Genomic DNA, 25,796 nt, shown 5'->3' on the forward strand with positions numbered 1-25,796 from the left:
TGAGTCCCTCTTCTCTGAAGCCACCATCCTCCTGGGGGAGCCATACATTTCTACCCATCTGCTTTGGTCAAGATGCTGTTGGTACACACAAAATTAACACAAAGCTGAACCGTACTCTCCATTTCTTAAGAGGAGGACAGAAATAATAAAAAGGCGCTCTCTGTGTTTATCAGTAAAATAAAGATTTTATCAACAAAGGAAGACATCACAGATAAAAAGTGAAGTACTTAAAAAGACCCTTAAAAGAATATTTAAAACATGGATAATTCTGGCTCCCTGATGTTCTCTCAAGGGAAATTGGAAATAAAAGATTAGGCAGAAAAAATTAGTATTCCTGTACTCTTAAAACTTCAACAACACCAAGCTGATGGCAACAGTGAAATGATACGATCCTGTATATTTAACAGGAAGAATAAATGTTATTCTAATCATTTGTTTTTCTACCAGTTCCTGAAGTGCTCCTTCCTTTGTATCTTGTATGTACTGTAAAGCAAGATCATTACCTATCAAGACATTAACTGAATTTCAGTTAAAAAGGAACATAAAAAGACCTCATCTTTTCTCCCAATGGAGATTTCATAGGCTTTTTGCAGTTCCTTCAAGCTGTGGATTTGGCTGCATAGCTGTTTTAAATCTGATGCATGTTTTTCCTTTTCTTTTTTCATTTCCATTCGGTGCCAGTCAATAAAATTCAGTCTCCATTTACTTAGTTCAGATATGATATTTGTCTGAAAAACAGTTAATTGTAATTAACAAACTACAAGTGTAATCTGTTTCTTAATAATTGTTCTTAAAATTACACTGAACTTGGGCCTCCCCTAGTGGTGCAGGCAGTTGAACACAGCGCTGTGAAGCTGTCCACTGCCTCTGCAGCACCGGTTCGATCCCGGCCAGCCAGTCAGGGTCCCACATGGCGTGGCAGACCTCTCCTGTCGCGCCCACTGCTCCCCTCAGCAGTGTATTTCAGTCAGTCTGCCTGTTCTGTTCCCTGCTCTGTCTCTGGTGAGTCCTCTCACCCTCTGGCGAGTCTGGCCTGTACCCTGGTTCTTGTATAAATAAATAAATAAATAAAATCTTAAAAAAAAAATTACACTGAACTGAAGAAACATTTTGAAAATCAGAAGTCAATATATGAATAGCGGAAAAAACCAAAATATATGAATAAAAACATTTGTTAAAAATCATGTTCTTTTTAATTCACATTCACGATACCAGGGATACAGAATTCTTTTCTAAGTTACTTTGTAAGCAATCTTGTCATTTAAAAAAGTTCCATACTTCATTCACTATTAAAAAGGTTCTTTGTTTAAAATTGAGGACTTACATGTCCATATTAATGTGAATCACTGAGAAAAGATATGTAGAAATATGGCCTAGGCTAACCCACAGGACTAGTAAATTATTTAGATAGTGGGGGAGAAGGATAGTGTAAATCATGGGAACTGATGTTTTCTTCCTCAAATCATTTACCATAACGGCCACCTTAAAACAAATGGCTAAGTCTGACCTCTTTCACCCTGCTGACTGGTCTAATAAAAATACCAATAAGCATGTTATTAAAAAAACTGGATAACAATATGGTTAACTGAACACAGAACAACTTGAATGGTTGGTGATACATTATTTCAACAGATTTATACCATGTTTTAGAAGTATGAAACCTGTTCCATGAGGAAAAAATGGTAGCGACTATACAAAATATTTCTAGAATTTAAGGTCCCAAGTAACAGAGAAATGAATATATGTTGCTAAAACTGGATCTTGTGATTTGTATAAAAGGAGACATTTCCAGTAGTCATAGCTATGATAAAGTAAAGATTATTAGGTGTCTTAGTCACCCAAAGGCTGAGTCTTTCAAATTGTCTTTGAGAAATTCCAGGGAACAGAACTGACACAGCAACTTTTTAAAACATTGCTACTTAGCTAAGCTATGGAAACAACCCAAGTGACTGATAAAAGATTGAGTTTAAATATACACAAAGGAATACCACTCAGCCATTAAAAAAAAAGAGATCTTGTTATTTTCAATAACACAGATGGATTCAAGAAACTATGTTAAGTGAAATAAATCAAAAGGAAAAAGACAAACACTGTATGACTTCACTCATTTATGGAATATAAAGAAAAGGAAAAGCAAGCACACACACAGAACAAAACAAACCCTTAGACTCTGACAACAAAATGATGGCTACCAGAGGGAGAGTGGGGAGGGAATAGCTTGGTGGTAGATGGTGACTGGACATTTTATGGCATGAAATATACAGTTGCTATGGTTAGAAACAGTACACCTGAAACCTATATAGTACTGTAAACTAATGTTACCTTAAGAAAAAAAAGTGATTTTAAAAAAGACTTGCTATTTAAAGTATGGTTTCTGAACCAGTAGCAGTATCTGAGAGCTTGTTAGAAAATGCATAATCTTGGGTCCTGGTCACAAACGACTGAATAAGAAGTAACAGTTTTAACAGAATCCCTAGGTGATTCATGTGGACACTAAAAAATAAGAAACACAGGGCCTCCCCGGTGGCACAGCGGTTGAGCGCTGGGTTGCGAAGCTGCTCGCAGCCTCTGCAGTGCAGGTTCGATCCCCAGCTGCTCCCTGGCCACCGGAGGAGGGTCCCACATGGCGTGCAGACCTCTCCTGCCGCCCGCTGCTCCCTTCAGCAGTGTCCTTTGGTCCTTCTGCCTGCTCTGCTCCCCGCTCTGGCTCTGGCTCATTCTCTCACCCTCCTGTGCTTCTGACTGTACCCAGTGCTTGTATAAATAAATAAAAATAAATCTTTAAAATAAAAAAAAAATCTATACCTGATGCTTACATAATATTATAAAATAATTAAAAAAAAAAAAGAATAAGAAACACAGATTTGAGACCCTGGGCCCTGGGTTTTTAAAAAATCCTTTTAATTCAATGCAATTAAATATAAACAGTGTAATCAAGAGCAAACTGTATACTATGTATCAGACAATTATAATTAAATAACTGTAATACCTTCAGACCTGAACTCCAAATATCAAGCACATTTTCCATCTTCTGAAGGTACTCATCAGAAATAAGAAAATCGCTCACAATGATTTCATGGGTATCGCCATGAGTAGAATTAGATCCGAGCGAGGAAGAGTCACCTAAAAGATTCGAACTGAAAAAATCCATGACTGGGTGAGAAGACTTCCTTGGCGATAACACTGGTGATGAACCTAGAAGAAAAGGAAAGTTGCAGTGGTCAAGTCAAACTGAAAATAACCTACTGGTAAGAAGTTGATACTGGAAGGCTAAAAGATGTCATTTACCTATGGAAGCTGAGAAAAAGGCAGTGTACCTAATCTGGCCATTTTAAACTTTAGTATTATTGTCACTGATGAAGGACTGACCAGCATGAAATGCCTTCTATACAAACATCCCACCCCCCAAAACGACCTCTATCTCAAATGAAAATGTTTCATATATCCAGGTCCAGCCAGAATGGAAAGTTATTATCACCTCATCATTATTCACTAAGTGCTTTCTATGCCCTGTTATAAAAATAGTAGGATTAGCTTTCACAATATATACTACCCTAAGAAATAACATATTATGATCTCCATTTTACTCGTGGGGACACTAGGTTCAGAGCCAGAAAGAGAACTTATATCTATCTTCAAAAAACACAATGTAGAAAATTAACCGTTTTATTAAACATGCATGTTGAAATTACAGATTATTCACTGTCATTTTTTATGTATCTCACTTTCGTCGAGAATACTAATAACCAAGATTGAAGGGTTTTGCTCTCTTCCTTTCTTGATTCAAATAGAAACTTATACAACTTGTTACTTAACAGCACATCTTTTAAGAATTCTTTGCAAAAGGGAAATAATTTCCTAATATATGTTTTGCATTAAAAAATACTACATAACAGGCCAGTCACACCATGAAACACTACCTATGTGCTCTAATGGTGGTTTTAATCCAAAGAATAAGATAGAATGACAAAGTTCGTGAATTTTCCCTTTTATTAGATTTTACTAACTAGATCCATACTGATGAGAAAAGCAATAGGCTCTACTTTTTTAAAAATAAACTTTTTTTTTTTTAAAAATAGAGTCATACAATTTAAGAACCTGGAAGGTTTCTCAGAGATTACGTTGTCCAAAATTTTTATTTACAAACAAGGAACTAAAGGATGAAGGAATTTCTTTTATGATGACTTAAATGGCCCTTCTATTGTATTAAAAGAACATTGAGTCACACAGTAATAAAAATATCCTATTTTTATTTTAGTTTTTCTAACTATATCAAAGAAAAAGTTTCAATATATTGCTACTATGCTTTTAAAACCTCTGTTAACATTGGTTAATCTCTCAACAAAGAAAAAGGCAGACTTCAGGTTGAACAGCAACAGTGCTTACTAAAAAAACTTTGGTAACTTTGTTTTAGTTGCTTTTATTTTTACCACTGCTTTCTACTTTCCTATTTCTATTGATTTTATGCTATAATCAAAAATACACACAAACTTTCTTTTTAAAATGAACTTAACTAAAAGTGAATATATCTAAAGAAAAACACTAAATGAACAGAACAGGTGGATAAAGATAGGATGTACACAAATGCCTGAATGTTGGGAAATAATGCACTGATTTATGAAAAAAGTTACTAAACTACCTAATATCCCATTAAATATTTTAAAATATCTGCCCTCTAACCTAGCATTTTTTTTTTAGATTTATTTATTTATACAAGCACTGGGTACAGTCAGAAGCGCAGGAGGGTGAGAGAATTCACCAGAGCCAGAGCGGAGAGCAGAACAGGCAGAGTGACGAAGTACACGCCTGAGGGGAGCAGCGGGCGGCAGGAGAGGTCTGTGCGCCATGTGGGACCCTCACCCAGCGGCCAGAGATTGAACCGGCGCTGCAGAGGCTGCGGGCAGCTTCGCAACCCAGCGCTCAACCGCTGTGCCACTGGGGAGGCCCTAACCTACCAGTTTTGAGAAAGGATGTCAATACATGATAATACATTAACTTGTCCTTTTTTTTTTTTTTTTAAGATTTATTTATTTATACAAGAACTGGGGTACAGGCCAGAGGCACGGGAGGGTGAGAAAATTCACCATATACAGAGCCAGGAGCAGAACAGGCAGACTGACTGAAATACACTGCTGAGGGGAGCAGCAGGTGAGACAGGAGAGGTCTGCTGCATCATGTGGGTGTCTCCCTGGCCGGCCAGGAATCGAACCCACACTGCAGAGGCTGCGGACAGCTTCACAGTGCAGCGCTCAACCCACTGCACCACCCGGAAGGCCCACATTAACTTGTCTTAATTGTACTATTTTGGAATCTTATGAAATTATTTTAAATAGCATTATTTAACAAATTAACAACTACATTTAAAAATAACAATTATTTCTAAATTCCTAAAATTACTCCTCTTACATAATATTCATCAAGCCACAAAATGCATATTAATAAAAAGAAACTAAGGAAGTCATACCATCTGTCTTTGAAATATTTAAATCACTTCCTTTTCCGACTTCCATTCTTGTTTCTCTTACTAGAGAGCTACTTCCTGCTGAAAGAAAGTTTTTCAAAATTAAACCAAGCTCCTCTTAAATAAAATGCTTAATTGCACATACCTAATTTAAGAAGGGAGCAGGACATAAGATTTTAGACCAACCAAAATACAACAGGCTGGGGACATAGGAACACTGAGATAAAGAAGAAGAAAAGATATCTGAGACTAGAACAATGAGACTAGAAATCTAGACTAGAAATCTGAGACTGCTTATTATAAGGCTTATTATATCATTAATAAGCTCAACTTGATCCACCAAATGTGGATGAAAAAGAACTCAGTTTACAAAATTCAATTCACACTAGGAGAATAAGTGGGTGAATCACATTAGAACGTAGAAAGGGCTATGCTGTCTTACAACACTGGATACTTCTAGGGACCTGCTACTTTCTACTAGTTACAATCAAACTAAAGTGACACTGGTTTCCCCCAAACAGGCACTCCCTACTCCTCACCTCAGGAACCTTTAGTCAATATATTGCCAAAAGGAAATTGTGAAAAACCTTATAAGAATGGCAAGTGTCGGAGGTGATATGTACTTTGCCAGCTTGACACAGCTTGCTTATGCCAAGCAATGGCAATACCAAGAATAAAGAGATGTAATGATAAAATTTATACTGTCTGCTCCCGCCAAGTCTATGTGTGAATCAGGGTATCTAAATTCATTGCATGTTATATGCTTATACTGTCAAATCCTTTTTGGAAAAGGTAGATCATAAACAAATACATACTATTTTACAGGCTGGAAAGGAGAGGGGATCTTAGATACCAATGATTATTTTGAGAGGCTGGAGAGTCGGAGTTAGGAAAGGATCCCTGTGTTGTGTCACTGGGAACAACAGAACAGTAGCACTGTTGCCAATGAAAAAGGAAACACACTTTTGGTGACCATCTTAAGTGTAGAGGCATAGAAGGCTAGCATGCTGAATGCCTATTTATATATATAAGAGAATATGCAGCACTTTATTTGGGTTTGCTCAGTAGGAACTGATGTTGAGATACTGGTGTAATCAAACCATGGTCAAGGTGACTGATGTAGAATGAATAAATCCTAGGGTCATATCTCTTGAAGATTAATATTTCGGTGGACAATGTTCAGTTAATAGTATTTTGCTGGCAGAATAAACATACATGCGTAAATACATATATACATATATTTAAGATTCTATCTGCCTATCCAATGCAGAAGGCTGAAGACTGAGGAACAATGAAAGATCCATGTCTATAGACAGGGAAGAAAAGAGACACTAGGGTTATGATTTACCAGAACCCTAGGAGTCTGCTGACACAGAGTAGACTGTGTCATGTGCCTTTAAGGAGGGATCCTTGGAGTTTATGTATCACTGGTAACTGTCCACCATCAGGGCTGTTTCAAGAAGTCCTTTTGTATAACACTTATATAGAATGAACCACTGGGGTTTTGTATTTTACTGAATGAGGAATAGATAGGTAAAAGAATTTTAGCTTCTCTTCTTTACCTTTCATTTATCAATATATATCCTGCTTTACATTAGCTCTCATTCCTGTCATTGAAATAGTCTAAAGATGAGTTCATTTTTGTGACAATAATCCTTGTCCATATATATATATACATATACTGTTGATAAGTTCTAGCTCATGGTTCAGAAACCTAAGGGTATCTGGGAGTTCCTATAGACCACCTTTAATTGTGGGTTTTGGGCATTTTGTTTTCAAGATAGTCCTGACATACAACCATTGGAACAAATGCAGAGATATAATATACTCCTATAATAGATGTACAATTGCTATTGTGTTGCTCTAACTTTATTACTTTTCATAAATAGTCAAATAAAGTTCAATTAAAAATCAAGCAGTCATATAAGAATCAAGAATAACTTTGTAAAATGTAAAGTTCTTCCTGTGCTGCCCCCATCCTGATGATAGTTGATACACACATTGATTGAGTCATTGGAAAAACATTTCATAATCATAAAGTCAGCATCATTAGTAAGCTCAGTAACACCTTAAATTAAGAGATACTTGAAAAATATACATAACCTTGATTATGACGAGTATCAATTACAGTAGGATGTCTAACATCTGGCAATGCTTCTCCCTTAGAATGAGATGGCTGTGGAGCACCTGATTCAATATTTGGAGTCACTATAGCATAACGAAGCAGTTCTTCATACTCTACCTAGGAGAGGCCAGTAATAATAATGTATTATAACCCTGTCACAATGGACACTGAGGCAAAAGAATGATAAGGGAAGAGTTCTTTAACATTCAACATCTAAAATATGTTTTCTATTTCAGTTCTCAAAGCAATATTGCCACATAGTAAGGAATGTACACTTTTGCTTCATTTTTCATTCATTTTTTTTTTTTTTTTTACCATTTGTGTTTTATTTATTTAAAAGATCTATTTATTTATGTATACAACAGCTGGGGTGCAGGCCAGAGGTGTGGGGGGTGAGAGGATCCACCAGAGACAAAGTGGGGTACAGAACAGGCAGAGTGACTAAAATATACTGCTGAGGGGAGCAGTGGGCGAGACAGAAGAGGTCTGCCTCGCCATGTGGGTTTCTCCCTGGCCGTGGATTGAACTCGTGCTGCAGAGGCTGTGGATTGCTTCACAGTGCAGTACTTAACCCCTTGAGCCACCAGGGAGGCCCTCATTTATCATTTTTTATACTATTGTGGCAAGTAAAATTCTTAAAAACAAAAAAAATTCAACAAATACGTTTAGTTGGAAAAAATCCCACAAATTTCTTTTAGCGCTAGTACTGTAGTATTCAATTTCTTTAGCATGTCAATTTAACAATGGTGACACAAAGACTACCTACTGTAGTTCCCTGAAGGCTATTACCAGCTCTACATGAAAGAGCCCTCCCTCACTTTGCAGTTGCTTGCAGGTGGGAAGAGCAATAGTTAGACATTTTTCTTTTTCTGAAATTTAGGTCTAAAATGTTGTTCCCAAAGACACCACAAAAGGAAAGCCGAGAGATGGTTCTGGTCATTTCCTGACCCCCAACCAGCCCCACAACAACCCTAAATCTGTTTTCTTATGTAAACATGGCAAAAGTTAAGAGGAATACTGGAAGAGAGAGAATACCGAAGATGAAAATGAGGAGTGGCAACATCATGGCATATAAGGAGTAACTTAAGGCAGGTCATGAAGAGTAAATTTTATAGGAATATTGCTCAAAGTAAACAAAAGGGGATTCCGTAATATAGAAACTTAAATATTTGGTCAAACCAAAAAATTGATTAAATAAAACATACACTGGAATTTAGTGTCCATTCAAAAGGGGTAGGTCACTGATGCACCAAATATTTCTATGAAGGAGCAATTTCTCTGCCAGTCTTACAGCATAGACCCAGAGAATATGTTTGCATTAAAAATATCAGGGGAAAGGTTTTCAAGAATGTGAGTGTCATGATCTAGACATAGAAAACTTCACTATCAGCATTTCATTAGCCATAACTTTTATTATTTGGGTTCATCTTCAGTGTGAAGATAACTGATACTCAAAATTACCTTCTTGAAGTGTCAGAGTAAATCAAATTAACGATACTGTCTAAATCAAGGAAAGAAGTATTTTTAATAAAACCATTATCAAATGGTATACTGTTTGCAAATCAGCAACCTTTACATTTCCCTTCTGGCTTTCTGAGTTAAGAACTTTAATTGTCGGGGGCGGAGCAACATGGCGGCGAGGAGACGCTGCGAGTAAGATCTCCCATTAAAAAAAGTGAATAGGGAGGAAAAGCGGCAGGTCCCAGTGAGAACTGGGACACGGAAGATAAACGGGTGACGCCAGCGAACTGCCCGAAGAAGAAAGTGGCCATAAAAGAGGACGAGAAGGGAGGGAAGCACAGAACCCTGCTCCCCTCCCCCGCCCACAGAGGCGGCACTCTCCGACCCACAGAGAGGAGGAAACAACAAACCAAAACGGCCCACAAGAACAAACGACGCAGCAAGCGGGACTGTGCGTGGAAAGGAACTATTGCAGCCACCACACCCCGTGAACGGGAGCTGAGGCGAACCCTGCAGGATCCGCCGCGGCGGTGAGCGAACGGCTCCGGGCGCCAATAGAGAAGAACAAAGACCCCGGGAGACGCGCACACAGCCCGGGCTGCCGGTAAGCTGGCGCGGGAACGCGGCGCACTCGGCGCACTTGAAAAGCAAGTGCAGACCTAGATCGCGGCTGCCCAGGTCCCCGCGCCTGCGACCTAGGCTTGCGGGGAGACGACCTAGGCTTGTGGGGAGACGCGTGGAGGTCCTCACTGAGGTGAAGGTCCCTCCCTGAGTGAGCAGGAACCAGGCGCCCAGGCACGGGAGCGGTGCAAAAGGCGCCATTCCCGCGCCACTGAACTGGGCTACAGCCCGTGTCCTGGAACTGAGGGCTTTGAACTGAGACCCGGGGCACGAAAATTCGGGGCGTGGTTTCTCCACGACGGTGGGGCACAAGGCAGACACAGCACCCCAAAGCTGTTGAGGTGTACCCTACCATTCCCGCTCTGTTCTCTGTCCCACGGGGTGGGGGAGGCGAAAAACAGCCCCCCAAGGACAATAGGAGAGATCTCTGGCGCCACCTAGCGACCAGGAAAAAAAAAGTCACTAACACCCTATAAAACAGGACATTTCTTAAGACTGCTTGAAAAGGGCAGAAGGTTTCTGGAGGACCCAGTGGCCAGCCGGGAAGTTATTCCACGCCAGGCCCCTTCCGACCAGCAGTCTGAGCCCACAGAGGGAGCAGGCACCCACGTCCGGGGCAGACCGGGTGCGCAGAAGAGTGTGCCTGAAACCGGAGGCGCAGGGACTGCATCCCGCTTCGCCATTTGAGAACAGGGACATTTCTTCAGTAAAAACTGCCTAAAACCAGCAGAAAGCTCCCCCAGAAGACAGAGATGGCTCCTGGAAGAGCCAGAGGGGAGCGGAGAAGTTCACCCAAGATGTCAGTCAGTCCGAGCAACACAGTGTCCCAACGCATACGACAAATTAGAAAACAGACAGTAGGGAGTAGAAGAACCACACGCAACCTAAAAACTCCTCAGGAAAGAAGCACACCACAAAAAGAAAACCACTCCCCAGATTGCAACGACAGCAACTTGGAAGAACTTCTGAGCCTTCCAGAAAGAGAATTTAAAATTGCCATGATTAAAAAAGTGATAGATCAGAAGAAGGAAATTGAGTCCCTAAAGAGGGAAGTAAGAGAAATGCAGGAGATCAAAGAATTAATGGAGGAACTAAAGAACTCTGGGAAAAGCAATGAAAGCAGAATAGATGAAATGGAAGAACGAATAAGTAATCTTGAAGACACAGAAATAAAAGAACCAAAACAGAAAAGGAAAGAGAAGTACGAAGGAAAAAGAATGAAGAAAGACTTTGGGAACTATCTGACTCCATGAGGAAAGGAAATATAAGAGTTATAGGAATTCCAGAAGGAGAGGAGAGAGATGTAGGAACAGAGAAAAATATTCATGGATATAATTGAAGAGAACTTCCCAAATGAGAAGAAGGAGCTGAAAATTGATATACAAGAAGCAAGAAGAACACCAAACTTCCACGACGAAAGGAAAAACACAGCAAGACACATAATAGTAAAGCTCCAAGAATCCAGGACAAGGAAAAAATAATGAAGCTGACAAGAGGGAAGAAACAGATAACATTCAAAGGAAAACCAATCAGGCTGACATCAGACTTCTCTGAAGAAACACTACGGGCAAGGGAGAGTGGAGGGACATAGTCAACAGACTCCAAGAAAACAGATGCCAACCAAGAATACTCTATCCCGCAAAGCTCTCTTTCCTCCATGAAGAAAGAATATGGACCTTCCCAGACAAAGAGAAACTCCGGAATTTCATTGCGACTAAACCCCCACTCCAAAAATACTACAAGGAATCCTAAAGCCAGAACCTCAGAGGGACGAATAACAACGAAAGAAGACCAAAAAAAAAAAAAGTTATTAAAAGAATAAATAAAATCAAAGGAAAGAGAAAAATAATGGCAAATACAGATGCTAACATATCAATATTAACTCTAAATGTAAATGGACTAACTCTTCAATAAAAAGACACAGAGTTGCAGCCTGGATTAAGAAACAAAACCCAACCTTTTGCTGTCTCCAGGAAACACATTTAGCTACAAAAGATAAAAATAGGCTCAAAGTCAAAGGATGGAAAACAATCCTACAAGCAAATGGGCCAAAAAAGAAAGCAGGAACAGCTATACTTATATCAGATAAAACAGACTTCAAACTCAAAAAAATAAAAAGAGACCCCAATGGTCACTACATTATGATTAAGGGGACAATACTTCAAGAAGAAATAACACTCATTAACATATACTCACCAAACGAAAGAGCACCAAAATATATCAGACAACTGTTGTCCTCTCTGAAAACAGACATCAGAGAAAACACATATGTAGTGGGAGACTTCAACACACCACTATCAACAATGGATAGATCAACAAGACAAAAAATAAGTAAAGAAACTAAAGCTCTAAATAAGGACCTAGAGCATTTGGGCTTAACAGACATCTATAGAACACTAAACCCAAAAAAAACGGAATACACATTTTTCTCAAGCGCACACGGATCATTCTCCAGGATCGATCACATACTGGGGCACAAGACAAACATCAACAGATACTCCAAGATTGAAATCATACCAACCATCTTTTCTGACCACGAAGGCATCAAACTAGAAATAAATCATAAAAAGAAGGCAAGGAACTATCCTACCTCATGGAGATTAAAAGCCACACTACTGGAAGACCACTGGACTAACGAGGAGATCAAAGAAGAAATTAAAAAATTCTTTGAATTGAATGACAAGGAGGACACCAATATCCTAAATGTATGGGATGCAGCAAAAGCAGTAATAAGAGGAAAATATATAGCAATAGAAGCTCACATCAAAAAACAAGAAAGAACTCAAAGAAACAACCTAATCTCGAAGCTCAAAGATCTAGAAAAGAACAACAAAAAAACCCCAGAACCAGTAGAAGAAAAGAAATAATAAAAACCAAAGCAGAAATAAATGAAATTGAAACTAAAATAACAATCCAAAAGATCAATGAAACCAAGAGCTGGTTCTTTGAAAAAATAAATAAAATAGACAAACCCCTAGCCAGGCTCACAAAGGAAAAAAGGGAGAAAGCACAAATACACAGAATCATAAATGAAAGAGGAGAAATCACAACGGACACAGCAGAAATCAAAAGAATCAGTAACTACTATGAACAGTTATATGGAAACAAGTTCAACAATCTAGAGGAGATGGACAATTCCTACAACTCTACAATCACCAAAGCTAGATAAAGAAGAAATAGAACACCTAAACAGACCAATTACAAGCAGCGAAATTGAAATGGTAATTAAAAACCTCCCCAAAAACAAAAGCCCAGGACCTGATGGATTTACAAATGAATTCTACCAAACATTCAGAGACGAATTAGTGCCTATCCTTCACAAACTCTTCCAAAAAATTGAGAAGGAAGGGACAATACCAAATCGTTCTATGAAGCCAATATTACACTAATACCAAAACCGAATAAGGACAACACAAAAAAGGAAAACTATAGGCCAATCTCCCTAATGAACACTGATGCAAAAATCCTCAATAAAATTTTAGCTATCAGAATCCAACAATGTATCCATAAGATAATTCACCACGACCAAGTTGGATTCATTCCAGGGGCACAAGGATGGTTTAACATCCGAAAATCAATCAACGTTATCCAACACATCAACAAAAAGAAATATAAAAACCATATGATAATATCAATAGATGCTGAGAAAGCTTTCGACAAAGTGCACACACCCATTCATGATAAAAGCCCTTGAAATTCTTGGGATACAAGGAACATACCTCAACATCATAAAGGCCATCTATGACAAGCCAACAGCCAGTATCATTCTCAATGGTGAAAAGCTGAAAGCAATTCCATTAAGATCTGGAACAAGACAAGGATGTCCACTCTCACCACTGCTTTCAATATAATACTGGAAGTCCTAGCCAGAGCAATAAGACAAGAGAAAGACATCCAAGGAATCCAAATAGGAAAAGAAGAAGTCAAACTATCACTATTTGCAGATGATATGATAATATACATAGAGAACCCCAAAATCTCCACAGAAAAACTAATTCAACTCATCAATCAATTCAGTAAAGTGGCAGGATACAAAATCAACACGCAAAAGTCAGTAGCCTTCCTATACACAAACAATAAATCTGAAGAAGAAGAAATCAAAAAAACCACCCCTTTTATTATCGAAACAAAAAAAATCAAATATTTGGGAATAAATCTAACAAAAGAGGTAAAGGACCTATACAAAGAAAACTATAAAACACTGTTAAAAGAAATAGAAGAAGACACAAAGAAATGGAAAGACATCCCCTGCTCATGGATTGGAAGAATAAACATTATTAAAATGGCCATCCTACCAAAAGCAATATACAGATTCAATGCTATTCCAATCAAAATCTCAATGGCATTCTTCAAAGAAATAGAACAATTATTGATGAAATTCATATGGAATCACCAAAAACCCCGAATAGCCAAAGCTCTACTGAAAAAAAAGAAGGAAATGGAGGCATCACACTCCCAGACTTCAAACTATACTACAAAGCCATAATCATCAAAACTGCATGGTATTGGAACAAGAACAGACATACAGACCAATGGAATCGAATAGAAAATCCAGAAATAAACCCACAGATTTATGGTCAACTAATCTTTGACAAAGGAGCAAAGACTATGCATTGGAGCAAAGAAAGTTTGTTCAATAAATGGTGCTGGGAAAACTGGGTCGCTACATGCAAAAGAATGAAGCTTGACCACTACCTCACACCATACACAAAAATCAACTCAAAATGGATTAAAGAACTAGACATAAGACCTGAAACCATAAAATACATAGAAGGAAATATAGGCGAAACACTACGGGATTTGCACAGCAAAGACATCTTTACAGACACATCACCCAAAGCAGTGATAGTGAAGAGAAAGATAAACAGCTGGGACTACATCAAATTAAAGAGCTTCTGCACAGCAAAAGAGACAATAACAAAAACAAAGAGAAACCCCACCAACTGGGAGAACATTTTTGCACCCAACACTAATGATAAAGGACTGATCACAAAAATCTGCAAAGAGCTGATGAGACTCAGCAACAACAAAGAAAATAATCCAGTCAAAAAATGGGCAGAAGAGCTAAAAAGAAACTTCTCTGAAGAGGAAATGCAAATGGCCAACAGACATATGAAAAAATGTTCAACATCACTTGTCATCAGGGAAATGCAAATCAAAACTACCATGAGATACCATCTTACACCAGTGAGAATGGCACATATTAAAAAACTAGCAACAACAAATGTTGGCGAGGATGTGGAGAAAAAGGAACTCTTCTGCACTGTTGGTGGGAGTGCAAACTGGTCCAACCACTATGGAGAGCTGTGTGGAGATTTCTGGACCTACTAAACATAGAGCTTCCATATGACCCAGCAATTCCACTCCTAGGTATTTACCCAAAGGACACAGAAACATCAATTCCAAAGAGCACCTGCACTCCTATGTTTATAGCAGCACTGTTTACAATAGCTAAGCTTTGGAAACAACCCAAATGCCCAAAAATAGATGACTGGATCAAGAAGATGTGGTACATATATACCATGGAATATTACTCAGCATTCAAAAAAGATAAACACATGCAATTTGCAGCAACATGGATGGCACTGGAAGGGATCATGCTCAGCGAAATAAGCCAAAAAGAAAAAGAAAAATACCGGATGGTCTCACTCATAGCAGGAATCTAGAAAACTTAAATAAGGGACCAGGAAAATGAATATAAGAAAGTGAAAATCAAAATCAACAAAAACTATGAACCAGAGACACTTTTTGGGGGGTGGGGGCGGGAGGGGAAGGATTGGGGTCAGAATGGGGCGTTTGCAATTGTATGGGGAATATAAAAATAAAATTTAATATTTAAAAAAAAAAAATAAAATAAAAAATAAAAACAAATGACATGATAAACTAAAAAAAAAAAAAAAAAAGAACTTTAATTGTCCATCAACACATCCAAATTCCCATCCATAACTGGTTTTTCGAAATCTTCCTCAAAATAAGTGAAAATATATATGTATGTTGAATACTATTAATGTACACCTATTACTAGATTTAGCTAAATTAGCTCTGCTCAGAGTTAATTAGCACAATCTATAGGAAAACAGCAGCAGGGGATGTCAGTGGCTTTTTAACTTGTAGCTTCTGATAGTCTGACCTCTGTTCTGGGTCAGAAAAGGATAAAAAGATCCAAACATGTTATTTCAAAACTTCTACAACAATCACTATGATTAAAAGTCAAAAGGTATACATTAATAGTATTCAACATACATATATATTTTCACTTATTTTGAGGAAGATTTCGAAAAACCAGTTATTGAAACAATTAATTTAGTTTCGAATATGTAGATATAGGCCAAATGGGTGATTTTTTTTAGTTAAGGTTGAAAATAAACAATATTGTTTTTCATAAAAGGCAAGTTAACCTATCTTTAGGTAAATAAGCATCAGAATTAGAACCAGAACTTGTAATATTGGGGCCCTTACTCCCAGCAATTGGACTGATGTGCTCCCGGACTACAGATATACATACCAGGGGAGATTGAGCAACTGAGTGTTGTGTTTAGAGGACATTATCAGTGAATAACAGCCTGGATGTTGCCTATCCCTCAGTATTTATCACTGACAGTTTTATGAAGGATTCATGAAATATTCATACAACTGAGACAGTAGTATTCTACTACTCCCTTAGGGGGAATATTGACATATGAGAGACTTTTGTATTAAATGTTTGTTTTGACCTACTTACTACATATGTATAAGTATATAGATTTTTTTCAATCCTAAATGTCATTTCTGGTATTTATATTTTGAAATGTTTCCTGTTTTGGAATATAAACAGTTTAAGAGTCAGTACAGCTATAAGTTGAGGGATACTAATAAACAGAATCTCTGTTGGGTTGACATTCTAAGCAGGTAACTAATAACACAAAATTATTTCTTGCATGTCTAGAAAGCTGTTCCCCTTTCTTCTCAAATTCTACTCCAGAGACTTAATTCCTCTGATGTAAAGCCTTGCCTCTGTAATGAGAAATGACAACCTGAGGCCTTACAAGGTGTTTATATTTTAGTATAAATGAGTTAATCATATATCAGTTCTCGCTTGAAGGAAGCTGGGTAAGGCAGAAAAGAGTGCAGGAAAGTGCCATCACCTAAAAGATAGCACTAAGTAGGAGAGGTACAGTCCAAAGGGAAGGCGAGGGTGAAGCATCTATGTCACAATTCTAGTCTATTTTTAGCCTAGTAAATATTCACAGAGATTTTCTAATTCCTTCCGAGTTTCTAAATTAAATTAAAAGAACACTTCTGTTTCATAACAAAAATCATTTCCCATATTATACACTGCTAATAACAATTTGCTCTACTTAGGCATAAACATCTAGTTTTTAAATTTATATTTATATTATTATAAAATTTAAGATATATCATATCTGTATTGTCCCATTTAAAATCTACTCTAGAGATCTTAATCCATACTTCTGATGATGAAACATTTGGAAATAAAAGAAATTTAAAACATTTCACGTAAAAACCATACCTTCTGTCATCAACTGGTCTGTCACTGTCCAGTCCTGGGGAGCAGAATGTGCTTACTGTTGTGGCAACAGGGACTAGAACTTAGAAAACTAGGGGTCAAGGGTCCCAGAACCTTGGATGCCTTAATATTGTATTAATTTGCATTAAAAGTGAAAGTAGCATTCATGGATAAATAATGAGAAAATTCCAAGAAAAAGTGTTTTTTGAGGCTTTCAGCTTCTTTTTTCACAATGTTGTCTGAAGTGTTTGTATAAAAAGTGATTGAAGAGTTCATGATTATGATTATTTTCTGAAAGGTTAAAGCAATGGAAGAAGTATCTCCCAAACTAATTCCCAAAGTGTGGGAAGGTAATTTCCAACGTTGAATGTAAATATAATTGGAAAGACTCCTTTATAAATAACACCAGGGAATGAAAAAGTACTCATTTCCCCTCATGTTATCATGTGCTTAAAACAAAAAATGTCATTACAAATTTAGATTTATCTTCCTACCTGGAGATCTGAAGACACAGTACTGCCTTGGTCTGAGTCATTTTGCACAAGTGGAAGACAGCCTCTCTCGCCATCTGATGACATTCTTCACAGATACTATAAAACAACAGAAGTTTACTTTTGTCTTTAGTATTTAAAGTATGTGTGTGTGTATGTTGTGTGCATGCAACACACACACACACACACATCAATATCCTAAGCTGTAAACAATCTTCATTTGATATGTTAAAATCATTTAACATATTAAGTACCCATAGCCAAATAGTTGGACAAGAAAAGATAAAGATTCAATTCCCAACATAGATAAGTTTATAATGCATCAAGGAGACAAACACATGACAAGATAAAAAGCCACAGAGGATCCTCAAAAAAATCTGCAATAACACTTGCTGAGAATAAGAGACTGTGTCATTGTTTTCCAATAATATGTGACACTCTGGGTGCTGTGCAATTCCTTGTAAGATACTTATCCAAGAGAGAATGAACAATTTATGCAAAATTCCCCACCTAGGAAACTTACTTTTGGTAAAAGTAAAACAACAGGTTTTAATAAAGGCATAGAAAAATTGTTGAAAGAGCCAAAAAAATAAGTGAATAAAAATTATAATAAAAGTAAATTTAGTAACAAGTAAAATATTTAAAAAGCAAGTCCCTGTCCTTAAGGACTTCACAATCAGTAGAGTCAGACAAGGCTTGACCAGTAATGAAATGTGCAAGGTTAGGTACAGTCAGATCATGATTCTGTTATGTCAAAAAGTTTGGTCTTTATTTTAGGGAGTTATCAAAATGTTTTAAACAAGTGATCACATGATCAGGTTTGTCTTTTAGAAAGATCACTCAGGCAGTTTTCAGGATGTGAGATACTGAAGATAAGAGTCTCTGACTGCAGTAGTCCAAGAGATCAATATTCCTTCCCCTAGTTATGCAGGAGAGGTATGAGGATGTGAATCTAGGAAAGGGTATAGGGGAGGGGATGGAGGGTATGACTATGAGAGAGTGTGCTATGACAGTGGAAACAGGAGATCAAGATAGATAATTGGTTCAGGGGGTTAAAGGGTGGAAATATTACTTCTGGTTTGGGTAACTAGGTCAATGATAGTGCGTGTACTCATTAAGGCAAGGAATGCAAGATGAACCAGTTGGGAGGAAGGACAATGAATTCAGTATAAGAAATGTTGGGTGTGAGGTACCTGTGGGGCACTGAGATGAAGTGTGTGTACATTATATAGCGCACAACTCCTACGACAGCCATTCACAATGGCCATGATGTGAGTGGTGCCTCCTGGGGTTAAGCAATATGGAGTCCTGCGCTGGAGGCTTAGGTGTGAGATATAATTTGAGGAAATCATCAACATAATGAGAACTTGAGAAAAAAGGGAGAGGATAAAATCACCCATGAAAAGGAGTGGAAGGTCTTAATTCTGAGAAACACACACCTACATTGTATACAGTACTTTAACGTAAATGCACATGTCTTTTTTCTGGGAAGAGGACTCTTAGCTTCCAATATGTGTTCAGAGGGGACTAAAACTCTACTAAACCTGAAAAACTCTACTGTAGTGAGAAAGTTAAAGCCAGAATCACTAACATTTAAAAGGGAAGTCAGAACAATGAAAATGTCACAAAAGCTTCTAGAAGGGAATGGTCAGTAAGTTGCCAATGAAAGATGAGAACTGGATAAAATCCCTTGAATTTGGCAATCAGGAAGGTGTTGTAACATTTGCCTGAACAATTTCAGTGGAAAATGGAACAGATCTCAAACACAGTGGGCTGAAAAATGAGGGATGGAGAAAATGAAATATACTTAAGACAAACTCAGCAAAAAGTGCAATATTAGAAAGGAAGCAGGTTGGTGCTAGATTGTGGAAAAGACACTTGAACATTATTTAATAAGATTATTGTGTATACTCATGATAAGTAAACTAAATCTCAGCATGACTATCTTTAGTTAAGCCAGTTAAAGAAGATAAAAAAGCACACACATCTGCAGTAAGGAATGGCTGCTTCATAAACCTCAGATGCACCTCTATGGCAACTTGGTCCATTTCTATTTTCCTGTTTTCACTTAAGGATGTGTCTGCAAACCGGGCAGGTAATAGGAGTGTTAGGTAATAGTGGTGGTGGTGGTGATGGAGCAATTTAAATAATTGCTGACTCCTTTAAAAAACAAATGAGCTGGAAAGTATGGTCAGATCTCAAAAATAGTTTTGGAATGTAGATACTGCAGACACAAAACTACCAGTCTACTTTTGGAAAATATGCTCTAACTATTCCTTCTGCCCTGCTTTGAGGCCAGTAAGCAGAGACAAGTTTATTTGAAACTACCAACAGTAAGTGGCATTACCCTGTTTCTAGTTCTGATATAAAGGAGAAACATGAAGCTTGTTTTAATGGGTGGCAGTTCAGTTCATTAAATCTCAGTATTCTCTAACCCAAGATATCAAAACCCACAAGATTATAAAGTTGTGAGTGCTTTTCTACCGCGAGAGAAATCAAACTGCACCTTGGTAATTACCTGGCTGATCGGGAAAGAAGGGTTCGGAAATTCAAACGCAGACCCCAAGCGGCAGAGAAGAGTGAAGGAACCTGCGTGCTGGCAGCTGCATCAAGTCCGCGCGCCCTTCGCCAGTTCTAGCTACAGCTCAGGAGAGGGGGGTGCATCAGCCCCTCCCCAACCAGGGACTAGAAGCAAAGGGGGAAATCAGTTGTGAATATGCCAAGGGCTGTAAGTTCTCGTCAATCCCCTCCCTATCATCCCATTCCCGTTTTAAACCAGTTCTTACTTAAAAACAGCGCTCGTCTAGGTTACCTTTTCCCCTACATTTTACGTGATCTGAGCCTGCGGCAATAGTGATCGCTATATTCTGGCACCTACACTCTGCTCCTTTCCGAATGCCTGGGAGGGTTAAACGTCCTGCCTTTGACGTCCCGCAGAACGAGACAGCCCCAGTCTCGGGGACGACGCCCCCAGCCCCGGGGTGTATGAACCCCGGGAATGACCCGGGGCCATGTACTTTAAATCCCACTCTGCTGCCTCCGCCAGGGGCGCAGGTCCCCCCGGGGCGCCTTCACCCACCGTCGCGGCTCTCTCAACAAACCCGGACTTCTTTCTGCGCGACTCCTCGCCGCGTTGCCGCTAGAACAACAGCGAGCGCAGCGGCTACCTTAGCAGCAACCTGACAGTTTCAAACTGAGAGAGGAATGAAGAACGGCCCAGTGCATTGGCTCCGAGCTTCAGCAATCTGCCCTTTGATTGGTGCGAGGGCTAGGGGCGGGGCTTAGGGCCAAGGGAGAAACCGGAATTAGGTTGCCTAAGAAAAACCCCGCCCCCTATTCTGGCTCGCTCGAGCCCCGCCCAGCGTGGGGGGGGGCGAGAGGGAGGGAAAAGCTGCTGTTGCGCATGCTCAGTTCCGTCCTGCTACTGCCGACTACAGGGAGCCTCTGGGGACAAATTGCTTAGCGGCAGCCAGGACGTGTTCAAGTGCTGTAGGCTCCCAGCAATGCTTAGGCTTATGGTTCTCTTGCATAAGAATCATCTGAAGGAGAACCATGGAAGTTCTCTGTGGTTGCTGTGTGCGGTGGTCTAGTGAGGAAAAAGTTGACGCACTTCTTACGGGCTGCTGTTTGCCTCGCAGATTCCGGGTCCCACACGGTGTTGTGGAGAAGTTGTTCACAGTGTCAACAGGTAACCAGCAATGAGAACCTGCCCGTTACAGTGGAAAACCCAGTAAGGAGCCTCTTCAAAAAGCTGTACCTTTTGTCGAAAATATGTAGATTATAAGCATGTACAGCTTTTGTTCCAGTATATTTCTCCATTTACTGGGAAGAAACAAAAAGAAATCATAAAATCGATTAAAAGAGTCAAGTAATGGGATTTATGCCAATATGTACAAGGGTCCTGCATATCTCAGAGACTCTTAAAAAAGTCATCAGTCCTCAGGTCCCTTGCAACAAAAGCCCTTGGAAGTGCTTTTTCAAAGTACAGATTTCTGACATCCCTGTCCCCCCACTCCTCCTCCCCAGTTGCTTCTGTCTTGGGCAGGGCCAGGGAATATGAAATTTTAATAACACCTCCAGTGATTCTGATGAAGGGGTCTGCGGACCATGCTTTCATGCTTTAGAAAACTGCTGGGCTAGATTTTACCATTAACCCCTGGAATCTTTAACAGTGATTTAGCAAACAGGTTGGTTTTTTTAAAATCACTTTCATTTTTTGTGGAGGAATAGATTAGATCTTGGGAGAACTATAATTAATTTCTTTGTGTTACAAATCTGACATATAAAAGGTAGTTCTTTTATATGAGGAAAGGCATAGGGGTACAGATGGGAAGCGATTTGGGGGACTTCCTAGGGCCTGTATTTAGATAGAAAATGTCATCATAATCCTTAAATTATTGATTCATTTAAGCTGGCCACATGACTGGCTACTGGCTTTTTTTTTTTTAACCAGATTGCAAGACTCAGATTTTCTTCCCATCTCATATTTTTCCCAATTCACATGTACTCACCTTTGTCACAGCTCAAGCTGGACTGTTTGTCCAGGTTATAAGTGCCTCACATATTAATTTAATTTCTATTGGTGAGAAAGTCACAGCCTTCCAAAGAGCTCCACACCTGTGGACTATGAAAACTGGCCTCAAGGAAACAATGCTGTGGTTCTTCTAAATCACAAAAATGACTTGAAGGTACAATCATAGTTCCAACAGGAAGATCTACAAAGAACCTGGTAGATTATATTTGGGCAAATGGCTCACAATGCATGTCCCTAAATGGAAATTCTGTAGCTGGATTACAGTCTGCTTGGAAATCCTCCATATACTTAAAGCCAAAAAGATAGAGTCAATGAACACATATAAGTGAATTAGAACAAAGGAGCAAAGATTATCAATCAGCACTAGGTGGTAGTGGGCATCTTGGGCACACTTGATAGTGGGTAGTGGGCACACTTGGGCACAGTGGTCTCTGTATGAGGCAGCATGGCAGTGCTTTGCAGAGGCAAGTATTTGTGGTGGAGTAAAATCTTGCTGAGAATATTTTGATTGCCTGGATTCCACAGTTTCCTTTTGCTACATAGCACTCCCTGGCCCTTTTTTTGCAGAAGGAAGTGCATTTCTTAGTCCTCGTGATCAGCCTTCTGTTCTTCCTAATTATAGACTTAGCCTTGAACCTCTTCATTAGTATCTTCTAGCCATATAAAAACCTCTTTACCTTTAGCATTTCTTTCTCCTGATGAAACAATCTAGGATTAACTGTGAGAGGCACGATTAATTAATTTTTCCAAAAGCAATATAACTCAGTCCCACCAATGTTTTGAGTACAGTACACATGCCGAATTCTTAGATCTCTATGACTTCTAGGAATGGGTTTCCAATCAGGGTAATTCTACTCAAAATAAGAGCATATGAAATTCTAAATTATGGGTCTTTGCTCCCTTCTTCCTCAGTCCTTCTTTTTTCTTCTTTCCTCTTTTTTATTTTTAATGGAAGAGAAACTAGATTCATCTCCTTGTTTCATCTCCTTGATAGCACCATTTCAGTTTGTGTGTGAGGGCACATGCCAATCAATTATTCTTCTATCTATGAACGCGTTCCAACAGTCAGTTAAAATGTATTGCTTCTAAGTTGCAATGTGTTTTTCTACAGGAAAATGAAAACATAACTCCAAGGTCAGCTCAATTGTGGACCCATAATAGGACTGAAATTTGTTCATAAGCATTTTAAAAAATAGAAAACAATATTGTTACAAAGTTGGTGGATTTAATAAAGAAGAGAAATAAACTGAAAAAAAGATTTTTATTGTGTGTTTATCTTAAATACTAACGAAAGAGTGACATAGTGATAGTGGGAATATGCTGTTTACTCAGAGGAGGATAATGCAAACATGTTGAATACCTAGTGAATTGATGAGAGAAGTAGACAAGACATTAGTGTGAAACCAATCTATGTTTCCTACTTTAAGATATTACCTAGGTCTGCCATGACCTTAGCACCTTGTGAGTCTTTGTGTCTGCTAATCTCACACAAGTTACTGAGTAATTTTTGTAAAATGTTGACATTTATGGCCTTCATGAAAACTTCATGGCACAAATAAGTTCTCTACTTAAGTTGGCAGGAACTTTTCAAGTCTTTTGTCTTGTGTGTTTTACCTAGGTTCCAAAGTAGTACTTCCTGGTGTTGCCTGTGACTGGAGAGAATTTAGTGAAGGTGCTTTTGGCAGTATGGCTAGCTGTCTGCAAGAATTCTATCACGTAGAATATAGTGCCAAGAAGTAACTGCCCAGGTATTTAAAAACAATTCTGAGCTATCCCTCCCACTTCCTCTCTGCATTCATTGGGTAATGAACTAGTTTACCTCAGTTTGAACAGAACTGATATAATTTCCAGATCAAGGAGTTTAAAAAGGGGAGTGCACTTTTTAACTTCTTTCTTTCCCCTGCAGCCAGCTCTAAGACCTCAAGGAATGTCAGAATACAGGGTGGAAAGAACAGGACATCCCCCTTACACTGTTTTATAAGAAATATGTTTTCTGTAGACTTAAAAATGGTTGAAATGGTAAACTGTATGTTATGTGAAGTTTGCCACAATTAAAATACGTTTCTACTGTGACATATGGCCTTTATTATATTGAAGTATGTTCCTTCTATCCCCATTTTTCTGAGGCTTTTATCATCAGTGGATATTGAATCTTGTCAAATGATTTCTCAGCATCTGTTAATATGATCATATAATTTTTGGCTATCCTGTTGAGATATGCATTGCATTGACTCAATAGTAAAAAATATCTGGTTCTGAGCTTTTGTTTTTGGAGTTTTTTTTTTTTAACTCTTTCAATTTCTTTGCAAAAACCCAGAAAGAAAGAGAAAGAAAATAAGAAAACATTACTATTTACATTCACATCAAAAAGAATCAAATATCTAAAAATAAACTTAAAAATAGAGGAAAGAGACATGTATAATGAAAACTATAAGGCATTGTTAAAAGAAATAGAAAAAGATACAATGAAAAGCTATTCCCTGCTCATGAGTTAGAAGAATTAGCATTGTGAAAATGGCCATTTTACCCAAAGCAATATACAGATTCAATGCAATCCTTATCTAAGTTTCAATGGCATTCTTCAATGAAACAGAACAAACACTACTGAAATTTGTATGGAACCACAAAAGACCCTGAATAGACACAGCAGTCTTGACAAGAAAGATGAAGAATGAGGTACATGCTCATATTTTATATTACAAAGCAATAATAAAACCATATAGTGTTGGAATAAAAATAGACACACAGATCAATGGAATAGAGCTAAGAACAGAAATGAGCCCACATATACATAAGCAGTTAATTTATGAGAAAGGAACAGAGAATATACAATAGAGAAAGGAAAGTCTTTTCAATCAATTTTATTGGGAAAACCAGACAGCCATATGCAAAAGAGTGAAACTATCACTAAATGACTGTCTTTTACCATATGCAAAAATTAACTCAAAATGGAATAAAGAACTGAAACCATAAAATACATTCAAGAAAACAGGCAAAACACCCATAATATTGGCATCGCAGATATCTTTGGTAATAACTCCACTCTAACAGCAATGGAAACAAAAGCAAAAATAAATAAATAGAACCATATCAAGAGAAAATGCTTCTGCATAGCAAAAGAAACTATCATTAAATGAAAACACACCTACTAAATGGGAGAAAATATTAATATTTGCATGACATATATCTGAAAAGATATTAATATCCAAGTTCTAAAATGAACTCATACAACTCAGTAAAAAGAAAATAAGTAACCTAATCAAAAAATGGGCAGGAGAACTAAATAGACACTTCTCCAAAGAAGACTTACAGATGGAAACAGGCACATCAACAGTTATCATCACTTATGATGAGGGAAATGAAAATCAAAACTACAATGAGCTACCACCTCACACCTGTGAGAATGGCCCATATCAAAAAGTCCAGGAACAACAAATATTGGGGAAGCAAATATGTGGAGAAAAAGGAATACTCCTACACCATTGGTGGGAATGTACACCAGTCCAGCTTCTATGGAAAACAATGTGGAAATTTCTCAAAACACTGGAACTAAATCTACTATATGATCCACAATTCCATTCATAGGTATCTACCCA

At 38.3% G+C, this 25,796-nt stretch overlaps 2 protein-coding genes across 4 annotated transcripts in view; one reads left to right on the forward strand and one right to left on the reverse strand.

Annotated features, from left to right (window-relative positions):
• The window catches only part of POC5 (POC5 centriolar protein), a 36,904-nt gene extending 16,021 nt beyond the window's left edge, over positions 1-20,883 (reverse strand). Inside the window, exons 1-7 of one of the 3 annotated variants that reach the window (XM_037530417.2) lie at positions 20,746-20,883; positions 20,185-20,351; positions 17,670-17,765; positions 7,565-7,703; positions 5,465-5,539; positions 2,990-3,195; positions 552-728 (exon numbers count right to left, since the gene is read on the reverse strand). In XM_037530417.2, the coding sequence (XP_037386314.1) occupies positions 552-728; positions 2,990-3,195; positions 5,465-5,539; positions 7,565-7,703; positions 17,670-17,753 (681 nt within the window). In that variant the 5' untranslated portion in view covers positions 17,754-17,765; positions 20,185-20,351; positions 20,746-20,883. Of the gene's footprint in view, positions 1-551; positions 729-2,989; positions 3,196-5,464; positions 5,543-7,564; positions 7,704-17,669; positions 17,766-20,184; positions 20,352-20,452; positions 20,473-20,745 lie in introns of those variants that run through there. The other 2 variants (XM_037530413.2, XM_037530414.2) reach the window with 2 other exon arrangements.
• A 230-nt stretch (positions 20,884-21,113) lies between these two features.
• SV2C (synaptic vesicle glycoprotein 2C) overlaps positions 21,114-25,796 on the forward strand; it is a 385,830-nt gene continuing 381,147 nt past the window's right edge. The window contains exons 1-2 of the mRNA XM_054687976.1: positions 21,114-21,396; positions 23,819-23,948. The gene's annotated coding sequence lies outside the window, so the exon portion shown is untranslated. The remainder of the gene's footprint in view (positions 21,397-23,818; positions 23,949-25,796) is intronic.

The sequence above is a fragment of the Talpa occidentalis genome, unplaced genomic scaffold (assembly GCF_014898055.3).
Source record: "Talpa occidentalis isolate TD23 unplaced genomic scaffold, MPIMG_talOcc4v2.1 talOcc4.6, whole genome shotgun sequence".
NCBI lineage: Eukaryota > Metazoa > Chordata > Mammalia > Eulipotyphla > Talpidae > Talpa > Talpa occidentalis.